Source organism: Calidris pugnax, unplaced genomic scaffold, assembly GCF_001431845.1.
Source record: "Calidris pugnax isolate Ruff unplaced genomic scaffold, ASM143184v1 scaffold178, whole genome shotgun sequence".
Lineage (NCBI taxonomy): Eukaryota > Metazoa > Chordata > Aves > Charadriiformes > Scolopacidae > Calidris > Calidris pugnax.
The window spans coordinates 5,866,789-5,884,153 of NW_015090986.1; the positions used below are offsets into that span (position 1 = coordinate 5,866,789).

Consider the following 17,365-nt stretch of genomic DNA (forward strand, 5'->3'; position numbering starts at 1 on the left):
GAGAATTTGGCAGATGGGAAGAACGAATTCATTCAAGATCAATTTCCCCCCTCCCCCAGCAAGCCTGAGTATTTTCTACTCTTTGCCTGGGAAAAGCTACAAGAAAGATAAATAGAAGAAAAACCTCAGGAACTGTGAAGGAAATGTACATACAAGTTACAAAAAAATGGCTCAAAAGACTAGATGCAGTAAGCGCATACATGCCCACAACTGAATAGAGAGATGTTTGGGGTATACTCACCGGGTTGGAATGGGCTGAAACTGTGCTAGCAGCAGATGGAGACCGGGAAACTACAGGACTGATGAGCTGAGGGAAAGTGCCCCTGGCCACAACTAGCTGGACATTATCTTTTGCTTTCTGTAGGATGCTGATAGCTTGTTGATGTGTAATTGTCTGATCAAGGGCTTGTCCGTTAATAGCAAGGATTTGATCTGCTTCCTTCAGCTTTCCATCTCTGTCACGTATGTGTAAACAGGGAAGGGGATGACAAAATAAACAAACAAGAAAAACCAAAGAAGTGTTGCCGCAGAAATGACAATATTTTGACAATTTTCCAATAATTTTAATAACCTGTTCTCTATTCCCCACACTTTTTAATCTCACCCTGCAGTTTTGCTAAAAGGAGCTGATGCGGCACCCTGGTGATCGCTTCCTTTGAAGCTAATCCCACTGCCACTCTCCCCTGGCTACTACCCCCTAGCTAGCTTTCTTCTCCCTGTACCCCCATGCGAGACTAAGCATATTAGATGTCAGTTGCTCCCAACCATAGCCTGGGAACTTATATTTATTCTTGACTTTGAGCCTCTTGCTTAACAGACCAAGTGCTTCACTTTGTTCAGTGCGTCCATTCTGAATATTCATTAAACCGTGGAGTGGAACACACTTTCATCAAGATGTTAGGGAAACAAATTTTGTTTTGCACAAAACCAAGGGGGAAAGAAAAAAAAAGAAAAAAAAAAAAAAAAAAAAAGGGGAAGCACAGAGAGCAACAGAAATAAAATGATAAAACAGATCCCTTCTAAACGACAGGGGAAAAAAGCCCTGAACAAATTAAAAAATAACTCTTCACTTTCTGACAAAGGAAGCACTACTGTAAAATTATATACTGAGCCCTTCCCCAGACCTACTTCAAAAGAAGTGTATGAAGCCTCATAGATGAGTTACCCTCTGCCTCCTTCACTGCTTCTATTGCTTCTGCAACAAATCAGCAAAAAATCTGGAGTTTTGTCTTCAACATCCTGAAGCAGCAATGCTTTGAAAACAAATGGCAGCACCAGGATCCCTATTACACCAGTTTTTGTGAGCACCTACAGTGTATAAGCCAAGGTACTCAACAGCATTCATGAAAAACACTATTTAGCTTCAGCCCTTGTTATCTCATTTGTGAATTTGAGCTGTTTTTCAGAGTGCTTCCAAAGATTTCATACTGCCAGGGCCTTTCTGAATTATGACCCCTCTAAGAGCTGTTGAATGTTTCTCTCTTCAGGCAGGGCCTGATTCAGTAAGAGGTCTCAACTCCATGCAATAAGGAAAGTAAATGCAAAGACCTCTTGAAGCAGAAAAAAAATAAGGAAAAAAGAAAGTAAATGGAGTTCAGGCAGATTAAAAAATATTGCAATGCCACTTTTCATAACTGAATTAACTCTGTAGGCCACACTCTGCCCTCTGTTAAACGAACAGTGTTCAGACAACAAATAACCAGAAAATTTCTCCCTACAGCACAGTGAGATACAGCACTGAGATGACTCAGCTGCCCCATGCAACAGAGAGAGTACACCAGGAAGCAGCTCTGGCTAGGATCCCGACCAGCAAATCCACACACAGTGATACACCCCACCACCCCGCAGTGAACCAGCATTGCTGCCATTCACCACCGAGTTTCTTTCCTCCCTCAGGCTGTTCTTAGAGCAGAAATCCATTTCTCTCAACACTACTTGTGGAATCAGGATTAAAGCATAAGCATACTTTCAACAAGCCATTATTATTGCTGAGTTCCTCATAACATCAGCTGAGTATCTAAGAGTCCAACAAGTTTACGTCAAGCCTTGCTTGATTTAAAAGCTTCGTTTCACACCTGCTCACTTGGAAGCTACCTAGCAAACAACACTGCTAGTCACAGCTGATGGTTTTTGCATCAAATTGGTTTTCAGTGCATTCAACGATAGCAAAATCTGTATTTCAGCTTTAAAAGCCACGACACAGAAGAATATCCTCCCTGTTTTCCCCACTGGAAAGGGGATATTAAACAACACAGAAACTACAGCTATCCTGTCTAAAAATTCGGAACAGATCATACTCTGCCCTGTTCAAACATTACAAGCATGGCTTAAAATATGAGAGAAATGTGCCCTTGTACCACAAAAACAACAGCAATAAATTGCAGTGACATGTTAACACTTGGTACAGTAAAATATCCCAGTAGTAATCTTACCGATGTGCCACACTTCCCTCCTGGATTTCTTGCACAAATATTCCTAGTTCTCCCCTGTTTTCACTCTTCAGTCCTACAACACTGAAGCCCAGACCACCACTTACAGGTTTATTAAGCTCAATGGTCTCAACAAGACGACCCTGTTAAGCAGATGGGAAAAAAAGGGTAATAACGTTAAAAATGTTGAAAAGCAGCATTAATGAATGTGGTAAACAACTTGGAAATTTTTAAATTGACAGCTACAACTGGACAAGGCTACAATAGCTAATAACTGAAAGATAGTTGTTCAGTTCCAGTTTCTCACTATCATATACAAAAGTGACAATCATGAAAGATTTGAGAAATAAAGATTGTTACAGCCCAGAAGAGGAAATCAGGAAACAACAGCTAAATATACAGAGCTTAGGCTCAGCAGTGACTTAAGTAGGATAAATGTGTGTATAAAATTTTACAGGGTACAGGCCAACTCTCAAGCCAAACTAGAAAAAGAGGATGAATTTCAGAAAGGGGGAAAAAGCAGGACTGTGCAAGAGGCTCTCCAGAAGAAGAGCAGAAGACTTTCCCCATCTGGCTCCATTACCGGTTAAACAGAAAAATGCTAGACTATATGCCTGGCCATGCTCAGCTCCAGCCACTGAAGGGACTTGTAAACCATTTCTGTGTACCACAGGAAAGCAGTAAGATTACAGCACAATGCATGCAAGTCCAAAAAGGAATTTTCCATCTTATTTCCAAGCAAGTCACAGAACTAGCTTTCATTAGTTATGCATACAAGAGCACGCTGTGACAAAGCATCTCTCTCACACACAGAGCAGCACTCCCTCAACGAGCACGGAAAGATAATGGCATGCTGATTTGTGAGAGGCACACTGCCCAGCTAAGGACAATAACTCAAGAGTGACAATGTTAAGGCTACTCTTCCAACTGTTTTCTCACTTACCAATTGTTCCTCAAATTAAACGGTTATTTTTGTTTAAATAGCAAGTGAGCCTTGGTTTGCTTAATAATCGCTTTTAAATAAACATACATGTATTTTAATCTTCCAGATAATGAGTGATCCACATTTTGTGGTTACCAGACAACATGCTTACCTGGGACATATTTCTGATCAGCTGCTCAAAGTCATCACTAGAGGACTTCCCATTAATCTGAGGAGTAATGGATCTCATCGATGCTTCTAGCACATTAGCTGGGCTGCCATTCTGTTGAGCCAACAAATATGACTCATTATGTGGTAAGGTCCCTACGTTCACACCATGATGGAGAAGCTGGGGGAATTCACCAGTGGAGTGTATGGAAGGTGTAATATTTACCTGTAAAAGATCAATGGCAACACAGATTTACAGACACAGCAGAAACCTCCTCCTTATCCAAAAGCATCATGATAGGCCAATTGCTCGTTAAAAATATTTGAAATCCCAATTTGCAATTTTAAAAAGAAAAATTACCTTTCAGTTGTGAATTACTGGCATAAAACATGACAAAAATCGATGAAAATAATCTAAGATTATTTTCCATATTCTTGCCTAAAATTCTTTTGCTCATATTAGCACAACAGCCTGAAGTACTCCAACACAATGGTAGAGATAAACAAGTATGAACAAGCTTTTTTTACAGTACCAGTATTTTTAAAAACAAAATTATCAATTATTTTACAAGAAAATAAAAAAAAAAAAGTTTGTATATTTGGATGAAAAAAGAAGGAAACATCATCAGCTACACAGGGAACAAATTTCACTGGCCGGGGTTTCTGCATCACTAAGCACTATTGCTGCCAACATGACTGCATACATGAACTAGAACTAGATACAAAATTATTGAACAAGTCTAAAATCACCTGGCTGATCTGGAAACCACAGTTGTACCTTTACACAGAGAGCCTCAACAACAGATTTCCCTCAGAGCAAAAAAGAATATAAGAAAATTGTCTGCTTTCCCCAGGCACAGTAAATCACCTATCTTCAAGCAGATCTCTGACCACCAATCTAATGAATGGCTGGTGGGGGTTTAAAGCTCAGGTGAAGCAGGAGCCCTCATCTGGCTGGCATCCCACTTGCCTGTTGACTGTAAACAGGCACTGTTTTACTAGACATCGATCTGTTTCATACTTTCCTGGCACACTAACCACAATTTAGGACCACAATATTACAGCCTTAAATACTTTTCATGGTTTTACAGTGCAAATGTTCTAGCATTCTGCACCACAATACAAAAGACTGGGATTCCCCTTCCTTGAAGCCTTATTTTTAAACACCACGTATCAACAAAAATTTTCAAGACTGTAAATGCATTCTAAAATGTCTACTGCACCCATCTCAACTGTTTAAGCACGCTACTTCCATTAGGTTTATCATATCATTCTCCCAACAGTCCAGTCATTAAACGGTCAGTACGTCACATAAAGTGGCTTCTAACTTGTGAAACTCCAAGAAAAAAAAATGGAACTCTAAGAAAAAATGTCACTCTTAACAGAATAAAATTTTGTGTATATGTGTGTGTAAAAAACTTAGATTTCAGAATGTCTCCTTTCCCAAAACACACATATATTTACACTTTAAAAATATTTTTGTTTCATAATGACATTTATAATGATGCTAAAGGTAGACGTTCAGAATCTTCAGACAAATTAAAAGCGGAAATGTAACAACCACTCTCTTCCCTGTCCCCACCAAAGTACAGGCTTATAGCATGTAAAAGTTGAGAAGAACTGGTGTGTACTGGTTTGTTAACCAGAGAAGTCCAGGTCATTCCAGGGGGAGCAATAAACCACAAGTGGAAATCTTAGAAAGACAATGCCGTTCTGGTTGCATGAAATATTTTTCGTAACATATAAATTACATTACTTTGCAGTAATAAAATCACCATAATTCCATCAGAAGTAGCTTTATATCACTGTGATTGTGTAAGTACTGTATGAAAGAATAACACTTCGCTTTAAAATTTGCTTTATGCTAATTTTCCTTGATTGGCTTTCTCCTTACAGTGTGTAACACCTGCAATCTGGACATAATTTGGCACAACACGAAGAAAAATTCACAAATAGCACCTAGTATGATAACACTTAAAGTCACGCAGACAGGCACTAAATACAGCCAAACAGTGCCTACACACAGTCACTCAAAACATTTAGGAAAAAAGGAGCTACCCAAACCGTGTCTGCAGTGTATCAACATTTAAAGCAATGTAATCAGCCTTGCTAGGTCTCCACTTGGACAAGGACAAATTCTGGGTGTTTCTGGACTCCAGCCATTGGGCCCATGCCCCTGGAGACCCCGAGCAGCACAGAGCACTGTCTGCAGCTGCCTGCAAAGCCTCCTGCGTCTCAAAAAGGTCGCTGCAACGGGGAGCAGAGAGAGGCAGCGCAAGGCAGCCGTGGGGGAGCCCTGCCGGGGAGGAGAGCACCCCCAGGCCCCCTGCCCCACAGCTAAAGCCCCTGGGAAGGGGCACCAGCACCACCCTGCTGGCTGCTCCTTCATCTCTCCACCTTCAGGGATCCCAGATCAGCGCTTCTTATAAGCTTTTCATCTCAAAACACAGAATACATGCTGTTGCTGCAGAAAGTGGATAAGGATAGACAATAAAGGTCTCCTCCAGTTGGGGCAAACCACCGAGATAAGTGACTGTTTACAAAATACACAATTTCTCCACTTCTTCCCTAAATCCCTTCTACTAACATCCACCTATCCCATGCAACCCAGTACGTGCTGTGCTGCGGGGGGACTCTTCCTCACCACTGCACTGTGAACAAAAACCTACGGTCAAATGCACAAGCAAAAAAAAAAATCTGAGGAATGCAGCCCAGCCAAGGGAAGGGTATTTTGTTGTGGCAGAGCCCTGACTGCAGTGGAGGCAGGAGGGGGAGGTGAGGAGGAGGTGGACAAGAGAGAGAGAAAAAGGCAAGGAAGAGAAGCGGGAGAGGACTGCCAGCACAGCCTGAATATTTCCTTTAAAATATTTTATAACAAAAATAAAATACTATTTAGAAGTTCAACACAATCTCTGTTTTTCTTTTCTATCACTCCCTCATCTTCAAACAAAGAGATTGCTCTTCAGCATCAGAAAACAAACATTCACTGAAGAGTAACATATGAAGAGGCAGAAAGAAAATCTGGTTCCTTCAGTGCTCATCAACTTCAGTGACTAGTGAAGTCAGGACTCGAAAAAAACATCCCTTTGCTGTCCCTAGACTATTCCCACTCCACTTCTTAACTTTACAATGACATATTTGCAGTGCAAACAAATCCTGCTTGCTTGTTTAAGAAAAAACTTTAAAGCACCAAAGCATTAGATTTGCTGACTTTAGCATCATGCCTCATCAACATCCAGATGAAGCAACATAACACTCAGTCTACTGCACGAAACTCAAATGCAAACTCCAGAGGCTTTTGTTAAGCACACACCAACAACTAATGGGATTGATTTCCAATTACCACACAGCAGCTTTTAAGAAATGGGAGAGCAAATCTGAAACAATTCTATGCATGCAGAAACACACACTTCTTCAGATCTTCTTTTGGTGCTTAAAAGATCACTTACCTGCAGGGAAAAGGAAAAAAAAAAAGAAAAAAAAAAAAGAAAAGGAAGTCTATTTTAAACTACAAACAATGGTAGCAACTCTAACTAGAATGCAAGGAATATTTGTCTGCTAAAACTGTATATTTGCATCCAATTTTTTTTTAGGAAAACATGACAGATGTTTTCAAGATTTGCCAGCTCATTTTCCAGACTCGCTATGCAAACAGAAGACAGGGTTCTCACTATCATCTCCATGCCTTCCAGAAAGAGTGCCTCAAGAGAGGAATACATGCTACCCTCAAATTTATTGAGGCCGCCACTGGCCCACAAGTAGGTCTCACTTAGTGACCTACTTCTACTGGGATGCTTGCAAGGAATCAGTTTGACTTAGAAAGAAAATTGCCAACCTTTCAACCTATACTTTCCTAAAGGATGGCCTTCTCCTGAGAATCTTGCAACAGCCTTGTAGCTCTTTAAAAACTCATTAACTAAAGACACAGGAGCAGTTTAACAGACTGTCACGTTTCACCTTGAAAAGAAACAAGAGCCCTGTTCAACTTTTCAGCGCAGTTCATCGTGAAACATCAGAAAAATTTAGCCAACTTACTCTGGAGCGGGTAGAGAGTGCAACACCTAGCCACAGCACAGCCCAGCACCAACTGCCACCCCGTCCCAAACACAGCTCTGGCTCCAAGTGCTCGGGTAACAACTTGTCTCCTTCCTCGGTCTGGCACAGCTTGGCCAAAAAGCCTGGTCACTATTCACAGGCCATGCAGTTTTCACCAACCTGTAGTTTAAGAGTTTCAAGAGCACAGTGCCTTCCCAGACGTAAAAATAAAACTACAGTGTGCAGGGGCTGCATCCTCCCCCTTCGGCATTTCTGCATACCAGCCACAGAGCTGCCCATATTGCAGGAGACAACAGGAACAACTACTTGCAAAGCCATATACACAGTTTAATCCTAATTCAATTACTGAACTATTTTTTGTATTCTTCAAGTTCCTGTTCTTCTGATGGGGAAATTAAATTATAGTAAAAAATAATAAAGTCAGTATAGCCAACTTGCTGCCCCTTATCCTCACGGAAGACATACAGAAAAATAATACTTTTACATAAAATCCTGAGCAAGCAAAAAGGAGGTAGGAGCTCTTGCTTCTCTTTGATCTTTTATTCCTATCAAAAAAAAAAATAGATCTTCAAGTCCTTCTGAAGTCAACAATCCACAGCTTCCTCATATATTCTCATTTTAGCAGGGTAAGACACAAGAGAGCAATAAAAGGCTCCTAGAAAAAAACATCCTAAGACTTCATACAAAACATGTTCCTTTTGAAGGACAGACAACCTTATGTTAACTCCCCACTCAGTATCACCATTTCCCTACCATGCACATTGCAAGCAACAAGCGCGTACATAAAAAACACATACAGAAACTATAGGCCTCGAAAAAGTCAAAAGGGTAGGTACCCCTCAGCTCCCTGAAGTTTTGGATCAGACATTTAATGTAGGCTATTTGATTTCACTATTCAACATGCAGACATGCACACATTTTTGCACCTTCTTAGCAATTTTTCTCTTGCGCCTGGGAGGCTGTTTTTCCTACCTGATCCTTCAGTTGTTGAACCGAAGTCTGAAGGGTGAGAATTTGGTTAAAGAGAGGACTCTGCAGCACTGATTTTAATAAGCTCAGTTTCTCCTCATTTGCACTGTCACCTCGATCCCGAAGTTTTGCCTGTAAGCGCTCCATGGCCTGGAGGGCCCGATGTGTATCTGTAGCGATAATCATTCCTAGTCAGTAGCAGTTCAGAAACAGCCACATACAAGCAGGTAAAAGGCTTAAATGTATCCATTTCTACTGTTCAAACTACAGAGGAGTTGAATAGTTCAGTTCTGAACAAAAATCCCAGCCCAAACATGTCTAATAAATCAGGCAGTCAGAGGCAGAGCACAAAACAGAAGCCAACAAAAATCACCTTTTTTGTCCATCAAGATCTGGGTTACAGAAGTGAAAGTACCTTCATTAAAATTCAGTTACAGGAACTGTGGCTACACACTACTGCAAGTAAGTAGTAACAAAACCAGACATAATAGAAACCACTTGACTTTTGCATATGAGCTTTAATTCTAGTAAATATTAAAACAATGACATTACGACAACAGGCTAAAAATTAAATACATTACACAAATGATGTTACTTCTTTTGTTTTCAAAAACAAAATACAAAAACCCAAATACATCATCTCTGTGCACAGTAGATATTTATTACAAAACCTCCCTCAGCAGTATATATCAATATCCTAAACCCATCATGCACACTTGATTTGGCCATTAAAAAATCTACTGATGCAAATAAAAAAAAGATTACCAATTGTTTCCAACATGTTTTCTGCTTCTCAGCTTCTATTCCAACAATGGTAAGAGGCAGCAAATACAGTATCTCCCTGAAAAACAACAGAAAGGGAAAGGGGTCACATTTATAGAAGTACTAAGCTTGACTTCTGAAAACAAGAAACAGCCCCACAAAATAAAATCCACAAAAACCACATCTCCTTGAATAATTAAAATTACCTCAGAGGCAACCACATTCTGAGTCATTTTGGAGCTTAAAACCTACCTGAAAATTGCTTTTAGGAATATACTTTGCAATATTTTTGCATTTCCATATCAAAGCTGCTATCTGCACACTGTTGCACAATATGTCCTGCATTGCTTTAATCAGAAGCTATGAATCATAGCTGCCACTGATACTTTACACAATTTTATTGCTTTCCTTTTCAGTGATTCATAAAAAACATTCCCTGCGGGATCACTTTTCAAACTCTGTGTTGACAATTCCAGGTATATGAGCCATTGCACATTTTTTTTAAATTCACCCTTTAAAAAGAAAAGCCACATAAATCACAAAGTCTTAATACTACACAGAGTTGCAGGACTCACACTACAGCCTCCATTATTAACACCTCTTGGAATTGAGATTCAGGTCTGGATGATGGCTGGGTTTTCACCAGTATGGGTTTCTAGGCAGGACATCCTACACTACGAGGAAGAAATTCTGAAATTGCTTTGTTTAGTCTTTTTTGTTGCTTTTTGGATTGTTTGTATGGGTTTTTTCCCAACAATATGTTTGCAATTGCTCAGAAATTGTAGCGATGAAATATGTTTGATGGAGATGGATAGCTGAGAAGTAAGGCATTCAAGTATCATTGCAGGTCTATGAACTGACCTGTGCATTTTACCATCTTGTCTTTCACAGCGGTACCGTTGTTTTCTTGATAATAGGAAAGCACTTCAGTGTAGCACCCCAACTTGAATCTGGTGAGCTTATCAATATACAGAGAGCTGTGACCTCTAAGCACTCTGGAAAAAATGGTTTTTCGGGGGTTTTTTTGAGATTTTGAAGAAAAATAGAGAAAGGAATGGTACTGTCAGATCTCTGGGTAAAACAGTCTAACTAAAATTCAACAGGACCACCAGTTACAGAACCTGAGCAGGACAAGCATGAATCGATCCTCACCATGAAAGAAAACATCTATTAACATAAATTAATTTATAAGGAACACAAGCCAAGATAAACGTTCTGACAAGCCTATATTATTTGCAGTTTATGCAGAAATTTCAAATCAAGTGAGTTTAAAACGGTTTCAAGTTCTATCACCAAGACTTCCCTAGTTTTGACATGCCTGAGGCTTCATACCAGTTTATTTTATTGCATTTGAATTTGCCAATATGTTGGTATAGAATCACTGATGATTCCTTTTAGGACAATGTACCACTTAGGGAGAGATATTCACATCTTTTGAATCTGACTTCATCAAAGTGACCTTATTCCAGGTCCAAATTACGCATACCAGTAATAAATTAAAAAAAAAACCATTATGAATTTGTTTTCTCATAGGGTAGGCAAATCCCAGTACATGATTACCGGACCTGAAAACCAAACCAAGCATCCTGTGTTTTTACCTTGCCACTCTGCAAAAACAAGACACACACACAAAAAAAATCTATTTCACATGGGAAGGGCTGAATGAGATTATTTAAACATTATGAAGGAAGCTGGCTTCCCGAAACCTTAATCACTCATAGCTTTTCCTTCTGGATTAACAAACTACTGTCAAGTTCTCTATTCAGAGTCCCTGTTTACTAATAGAGGCATTTATGTCATGTTATGTTCACAGGTGTTTTTTTCAGTGGCAATGCCAACCAAAGCAGTTCTGTCCTGTTTCACCATTTCAGTTTTCCCTCTACAGCTACTCTTGGGGAGGTGCTGTGAACGCAACCAGAGAACGGTGCTAAAAAAAGGATGTGGAGTATTTTTCAGCCGTTTCAGTGCTATGATCCTGTTTATCACACCACTATATGCACAAGCACATAGCATCACATGTACAACTCTCAGCACCTGAGGAAACTAATCAGGAAAAATAGAGGGTTACTGTTCTTCTGCTTTAGCTCCCTGAGAACCTCAGGAAGAGATGCAGCTGGAAAACATCTGTATCTTTGGAGTAGCTGAATATTGCTTTATATTATGATTCAATTTGCCTAAAATCTCATTCCTGCTGTGCTATGAAAGACATGTTTTACAAGTGACAGAATGGACAAGGTCACCACTGTGTTCATGCAATCCCAGAGGTACAAACTCTGATGATACATAATGGAAGCTCTCTAAAAGCAGAGTCCTAAACATACTCCATAGATGGAGACAATCCTATTTAATTTGCAATGAAAAGTCCCTAGCTCTGCTAAGACACTCATACTTTCTATTTACTTCATGCTTTAGAAGTAGGAATACTGCTCCAGAGCTATCTTAGCGCCAGCAAATCCATTTTTAACTCTCAGTTTAATTCTCCTTATTTTGTGTTTATATTAGCAGGGAATTCCCCCTCAGCTGACCAGCTTAGTACTTCTGTTGATTACTGCACTAAGCAGGAGCAATACCGAAACTGCTATCAGGATGTTTTCCTTCAGGACACTTCCTCTGACGCAGAAACAACGCATTAAGAGAGACCAGCATTTCCACATGTTGCAGTCCAAGATGCCCCCACTCTGAAATGGTAAAAAGCCACGTGACTGTGCTCCTGCTGTGCCACATCCCATGCTAATAAGTGGGACCTGTCAGCACCAGCTTAGTGGGACATCAACATAGCCGAAAACAAGGCAAGCAAGTGACACACCAGAGAGACATATCCATAACCACCACCACCACCCACTACGTGACTGTGCTCCTGCTGTGCCACATCCCATGCTAATAAGTGGGACCTGTCAGCACCAGCTTAGTGGGACATCAACATAGCCGAAAACAAGGCAAGCAAGTGACACACCAGAGAGACATATCCATAACCACCACCACCACCCACTACAGCTGCAACCCCTGCCCTTTAAACCAGCTTGCTTCTAGGTATTTTAACAATCGTGCTGGGGAGAAGTATGGAGGCATGCATGACTTTTTGTTGAAAGGCATAAGTCTATCATCAGCTATAGTGAATATTTTTATAATGCCATCCCAGATTTCCAGATGCAGAAATGGGAAGTTTAGTTCTGACTCTCTGATTTTGCATACTCCTGGCAGTCTGTATCACAGGAGTCTGAAGCCAAAACCAGCCCTTCTATACATGATACAAATACTGCTCATGCCTCAAAGAGCTTAATAGCTTAGCTCAAAGTAGATTTAACTATTTTTGTATTTCAGTGCTAAAGTTCATTAATCTCTTCACAGTAATAAGAACACAGACTGAGATAGACTGTTTTATTGGCAAGAAGAAATACTGTTAAACAAATAACAAGATAAATTCACTTTCAAGTTTTTAAAGGCACAGATACCTGAAAGATGTGCCATTAAAAAAAAAAAAAAAAAAGCAAAAAAAAAGCAGCTTTTCTTTTTCCTCCTGTTACATCACAGGAAAGCAGAAAACACAAGTAATTTTAGACAGGTACATGGTGAGAAATGTGCCACCCTCCACTAAGCACACAGAACAGTTAAAGACGAATCCTTTCAAACTCGCACTTCTGAAACTTGATTCTTCCCATGCTAACAAACAAAAATGTGTTATATACATATTTCTCTACTCTTTATGCTGCCCTTCTATAAGCCCAGTTGCCAGAAAACAGTTGGCATGCTGCAGCTCTGGTTTATTTGTGCTCACTTCTAAAACACTGAAATCCACAGGTCTCAGAACTTTAAAAAACAGACATGAAATTTATTTCCACTGCAACCATGCGAGCCACTTAGCTAAACAGCCAACAGATCCATGGAAAGAGAAAGATGACCCACTTCCAATGATTACTCTTTCACACCTGATCATGTAGCTCCCAGGAGGAAACTTACTCTGTTTCACTGATGGATACTCCACCTACTATTTCACAAAACCATTTCAGGTAATACCCTAGAAACTAATGCTCATAGCATTGGATTAGCAAACATGCGATGCCAAAGATAGAAAACACCATAATAGGCTTTGCCTTGCAGCTCCTGCATTACATGAAGTGCTACGAGGATACAGAGCAAACGCCTGTCTCGAGAGCAATCTCTAGGCCCGAACTTCAGCAAGGAGTTGCTTGAGATTAAAACTAAATCTGCTTCAATTAAACAGCACGGTAATCGCAACATGTATTTTATAACTGCTAAAGAGAGTTTTTCAAGACTTCTAATCATTTTAACACCTGGTCTTGGATTTGGCTGGGCTACAGATACCCCTTCGTCCTTGATTTTTCCCCCATGTCGTCTCCCTCCCCTACTTTCTGGCTATCACTCAAACAAGCATGTTGTGTTAGCAACGCCTGGCACGGGAATGGAAACCAAACGGCACGGGAAATGGAAGACACTAAATACTGCCAAAGCTTCTGCTTTCCCTGCAATTTCTAGGAGTTTTGTTTCGCCCAGTTACCTCACACATGTGGGCTACCACCCCCAGGAAAAAAAAAAAAAATTAAGGTGAGCCCCAGACTTCTCTGGGGGAGTCTTGTCAGTGTAAAGGCAGCAGAAACCATTCGCGGTAGACCGAAAGATCTGTGTACACTTCCACTGTCACAAAGGCAATTTTGCAGTTCCATACAGCACTGTCTAGCACTGCTATCAACGTTACAAGGACTTGACAACTGTAGCCTGACTGGTACAGCCTCCACTACTCGCAATGAAAGACAGACACATACTTGAGCACGCAGTGAAAAAGTATGGAAGAAAATGCAAGAGCGAGCAGTGACCAACAGGCTAAGAAGGATAAACAAAAAGTGGAAAGGAAGAAAGAAGGGGAAAAAAGGCTAGCCTACCGTTTTACTGACAGGACATATGCTTGCCAAATTAACATCAACCACTTGTTTTCATCAGCAAAGAGACCCTGGACTGCACGCTTCTGGATGACAGAAGAGAGAACGGATTCAAATTAAGGATTTAATATAAGCAAAAGCAACGTGTGCTGTTCCACAAGGAACAAAGCAGATTTCCACTGACTACCTGGGATGTAGCAGGCAAGCACGAGAAGTCTGAAATTTACATTGAAAAGCTATGCTAATGAAAATTGTTCTGAAACATTCAAAGCAGAAATAAAAAGGCAGTTCAGAAACACAGCCTATATTAAGACTATAAGCAGTTTTGTTTGAAAAATAATGTTAATAGCCTCTTGAAATTTAACATAACACGGAATGCATCAAAAACATGTAAGAAGATGACGGTGGCTCTGTATGTTTAAGTACTGTGATAAAGCTGAACAGTATTATGTACTTTGAAGCAGCTATAAAAATACAATTTTTAACAATCAACTATTTTTAAGCTTCTGTACGTATCACACTAACGTAGTAAGGAAACCCACAATGCTTTTGGATGAACAAGCAATCTGCTGTGTTTAATTAATAATGTTCTGTAACACTGTAAGGAACCCTACATGAGCATAATATCCATTTTAGCTGATGTGCAAGTTATAATTGCAACTGGGAAAAGGGCATAAATTACACGTACCGCTTTCAGTTACTGCTAAACATGTGTGATAAAGGGTATTCAAAAGTCATTTGTATAGAGTACTGCAAAAACAGTAACACTGCAGGGAAAATTATTCTGGTGGGATTTGGGGATTTTTTTTTTTTTTAGTTAAGGAAACTAGTAGATCATCTGTTTACAAAACCAATGACAACAAAAAAATAGGTCTTCCAGTAAATACTTTAAATAGAGATTAACTGGAATCCCTGTCTTCTAACTCCTGAAATACAGTATTAGCTTCAGAAACTAAAAAGCAGCTTTTAGATCATCTGATTACAAAAACAATGACAACAAAAAAATAGGTCTTCCAGTAAATACTTTAAATAGAGATTAACTGGAATCCCTGTCTTCTAACTCCTGAAATACAGTATTAGCTTCAGAAACTAAAAAGCAGCTTTTTAGTATATGCGGAATAAATGCAACGCTACAAATACTGAATTGATGTATGAAACCCAGGCATGGTTAATATTGCCTTGCAACTGATAACCATATTCATTACACTCAGTTAAACCTGATGAAAATTATTTCCTACAACAGCCGCACTTCTTAACGTATACTGGGTGTTTCAGGTGATGGATACTGGATGGAGGTGACAACAGCATACATAAATGAATAAATAAGAAGCCCCACTAAATAGTTGCCAGTAAGCTTCAATGAAGAGCTTCCATCTTCCTCCAAACTGAAAACACACACAACTCATTGTATATTGTCACAGTAACAGGCGAGTAATGCAGAAAATCATTACAGCATGTAACAAGACGACCGTGCAAGGTGTCTCAGATGCAAGGACAGGGTCTGAAAAGCCTACAAAAGAAATACTCCAATACTGTCTAAGCAAAAGTGGCATATTTATATATTGACTCGTTGGGAATGCCAATGGTGAGACAAAACTGTCCTTAGCAATGATGACACAGTAAACTGCCAGCATGGCATTGTATTGGCTTAAGCTGCTTCAGCAGGGTGCTCAAATATAAAGCCAATTAGAAAATTTACTGGATACACTCCACAAAATTTTAAATTTTCTTACATGAAACATGGAGCAGATGATTTAAAAGGTCTTTATAATGGTTCTCAATACACTGATTAAAGTGTTATCTGTTAAAACCAAACCGTTTACAGCGATCTGCACAACGGAGGAGTTGCATGGCATTCCTCTTTGAAGAATCCACAAACACAGAGCCAGACGGAATATAAAGATCACCCATTAGTATGTAAGTAGCGCAGCTCTCTTTTCCCTAGTGCTGATATTGATCTAACTCTCCCAGTGCACTTTTGTTCGAGGAGAGGGGAGAATGTATCCAGTTCCTCATGAAAAAGCTTCTTGAAAGCATAAAGGAAGCCATCAGAAATACCAGTGTAAATCAGTAATTGTTACACGCATGAAACTGTTATCACAATACAAACGGATAAAACAAAATTTAATAAAAATGGGTAACAATTTTGAAAGGAAAAAAAATAAGGCGATGTCCTCTGCCATAAACAAACGATGCTAGTTAAGGTGGATATGCCCTTAGATATTCTCATACTGCATTTTTTTTCTTCTAATATTACATTACTTTCCATTTCCACAAATAACATTTCCAAAAAATACTCTATGGCTTTCCCCTTTTCCAGTTTAGATTCTTCCCTCCCAACGAGTTGCTGTTATCTTGGGAAATGCAGTGCTGATGTGGAAACCACAAGGCATTACACAATAAGGCTTCCGCAGCAGCAGAATTCAGACCCTTCAGCTTGATTACGGTACATCACTGTTCTGCTCTGGAAGGAGAATCCTGATACCCTTTCTGGCACAAAAGCCAGTAAGGACATTTTCTGTTCAACAGCTTAGACTAAGAAAATCTTCTGCGTGTGTTAAGAAGCAAAAATATAAAGGGATGAGGCAGTGTTTATAAAAGCAAAAGAAAACGGGAAAAAAAAAAATACACAACATTGTTCAGCCAAGTGGCACATCAAGTCTGTTAACATGCGGCACACGGAGTTAAATAGAGAATTTGAGAATTTTTATTATTATTTTATTTCTTCCTATTCCTCTTCCCAGTAACGCGGAGAGGTGCAGGCAGCAAGGGGGTGCACCCCAGCAGAAACAAACCATCCCTACAGGCAGACCCTTTGGTTTGCACCGCCAGCCCCACCGAAGGGGGACCCCGCCTGGCCCCTCCGCTTCCCCCCCGCCACAACGCCCACCTCCGAACGCACAGCGCGGAGGGCTGCGGGGGCTGGAAGCGCTAACGCGGGCACGGCAACAGGTACCGGCGGCCGCCCCTCCGCCAGCAGCCCCCCCTACTCGCCGCCGTCTCGCCTGGGCCTCTGGGCCCCCCCCGGCTCCCAGCGAGCCCCAACGCCGCCGACCGCCAGCGCTGGGCCGCCGCTCCACCCCTCCCCGGGCCGCGGCCGCCCGCAGGACCGTGTCGGCGGCAGGTGAGGAGCCCTGCCCCGGCATGACAGGCTCCCGCGGGGG

The 17,365-nt window shown here is 40.6% G+C and overlaps 1 protein-coding gene across 4 annotated transcripts in view; it reads right to left on the reverse strand.

Annotated features, from left to right (window-relative positions):
- Positions 1-14,225, reverse strand: part of MPDZ (multiple PDZ domain protein) — a 92,814-nt gene extending 78,589 nt beyond the window's left edge. For 3 of the 4 annotated variants that reach the window (XM_014953946.1, XM_014953947.1, XM_014953945.1), the window contains exons 1-6: positions 14,205-14,224; positions 9,310-9,385; positions 8,548-8,714; positions 3,524-3,745; positions 2,433-2,572; positions 242-455 (exon numbers count right to left, since the gene is read on the reverse strand). In XM_014953946.1, the coding sequence (XP_014809432.1) occupies positions 242-455; positions 2,433-2,572; positions 3,524-3,745; positions 8,548-8,714; positions 9,310-9,325 (759 nt within the window). In that variant the 5' untranslated portion in view covers positions 9,326-9,385; positions 14,205-14,224. Of the gene's footprint in view, positions 1-241; positions 456-2,432; positions 2,573-3,523; positions 3,746-8,547; positions 8,715-9,309; positions 9,386-14,204 lie in introns of all 4 variants that reach the window. The other variant, XM_014953944.1, reaches the window with a different exon arrangement.
- Positions 14,226-17,365: the final 3,140 nt, after the last annotated feature.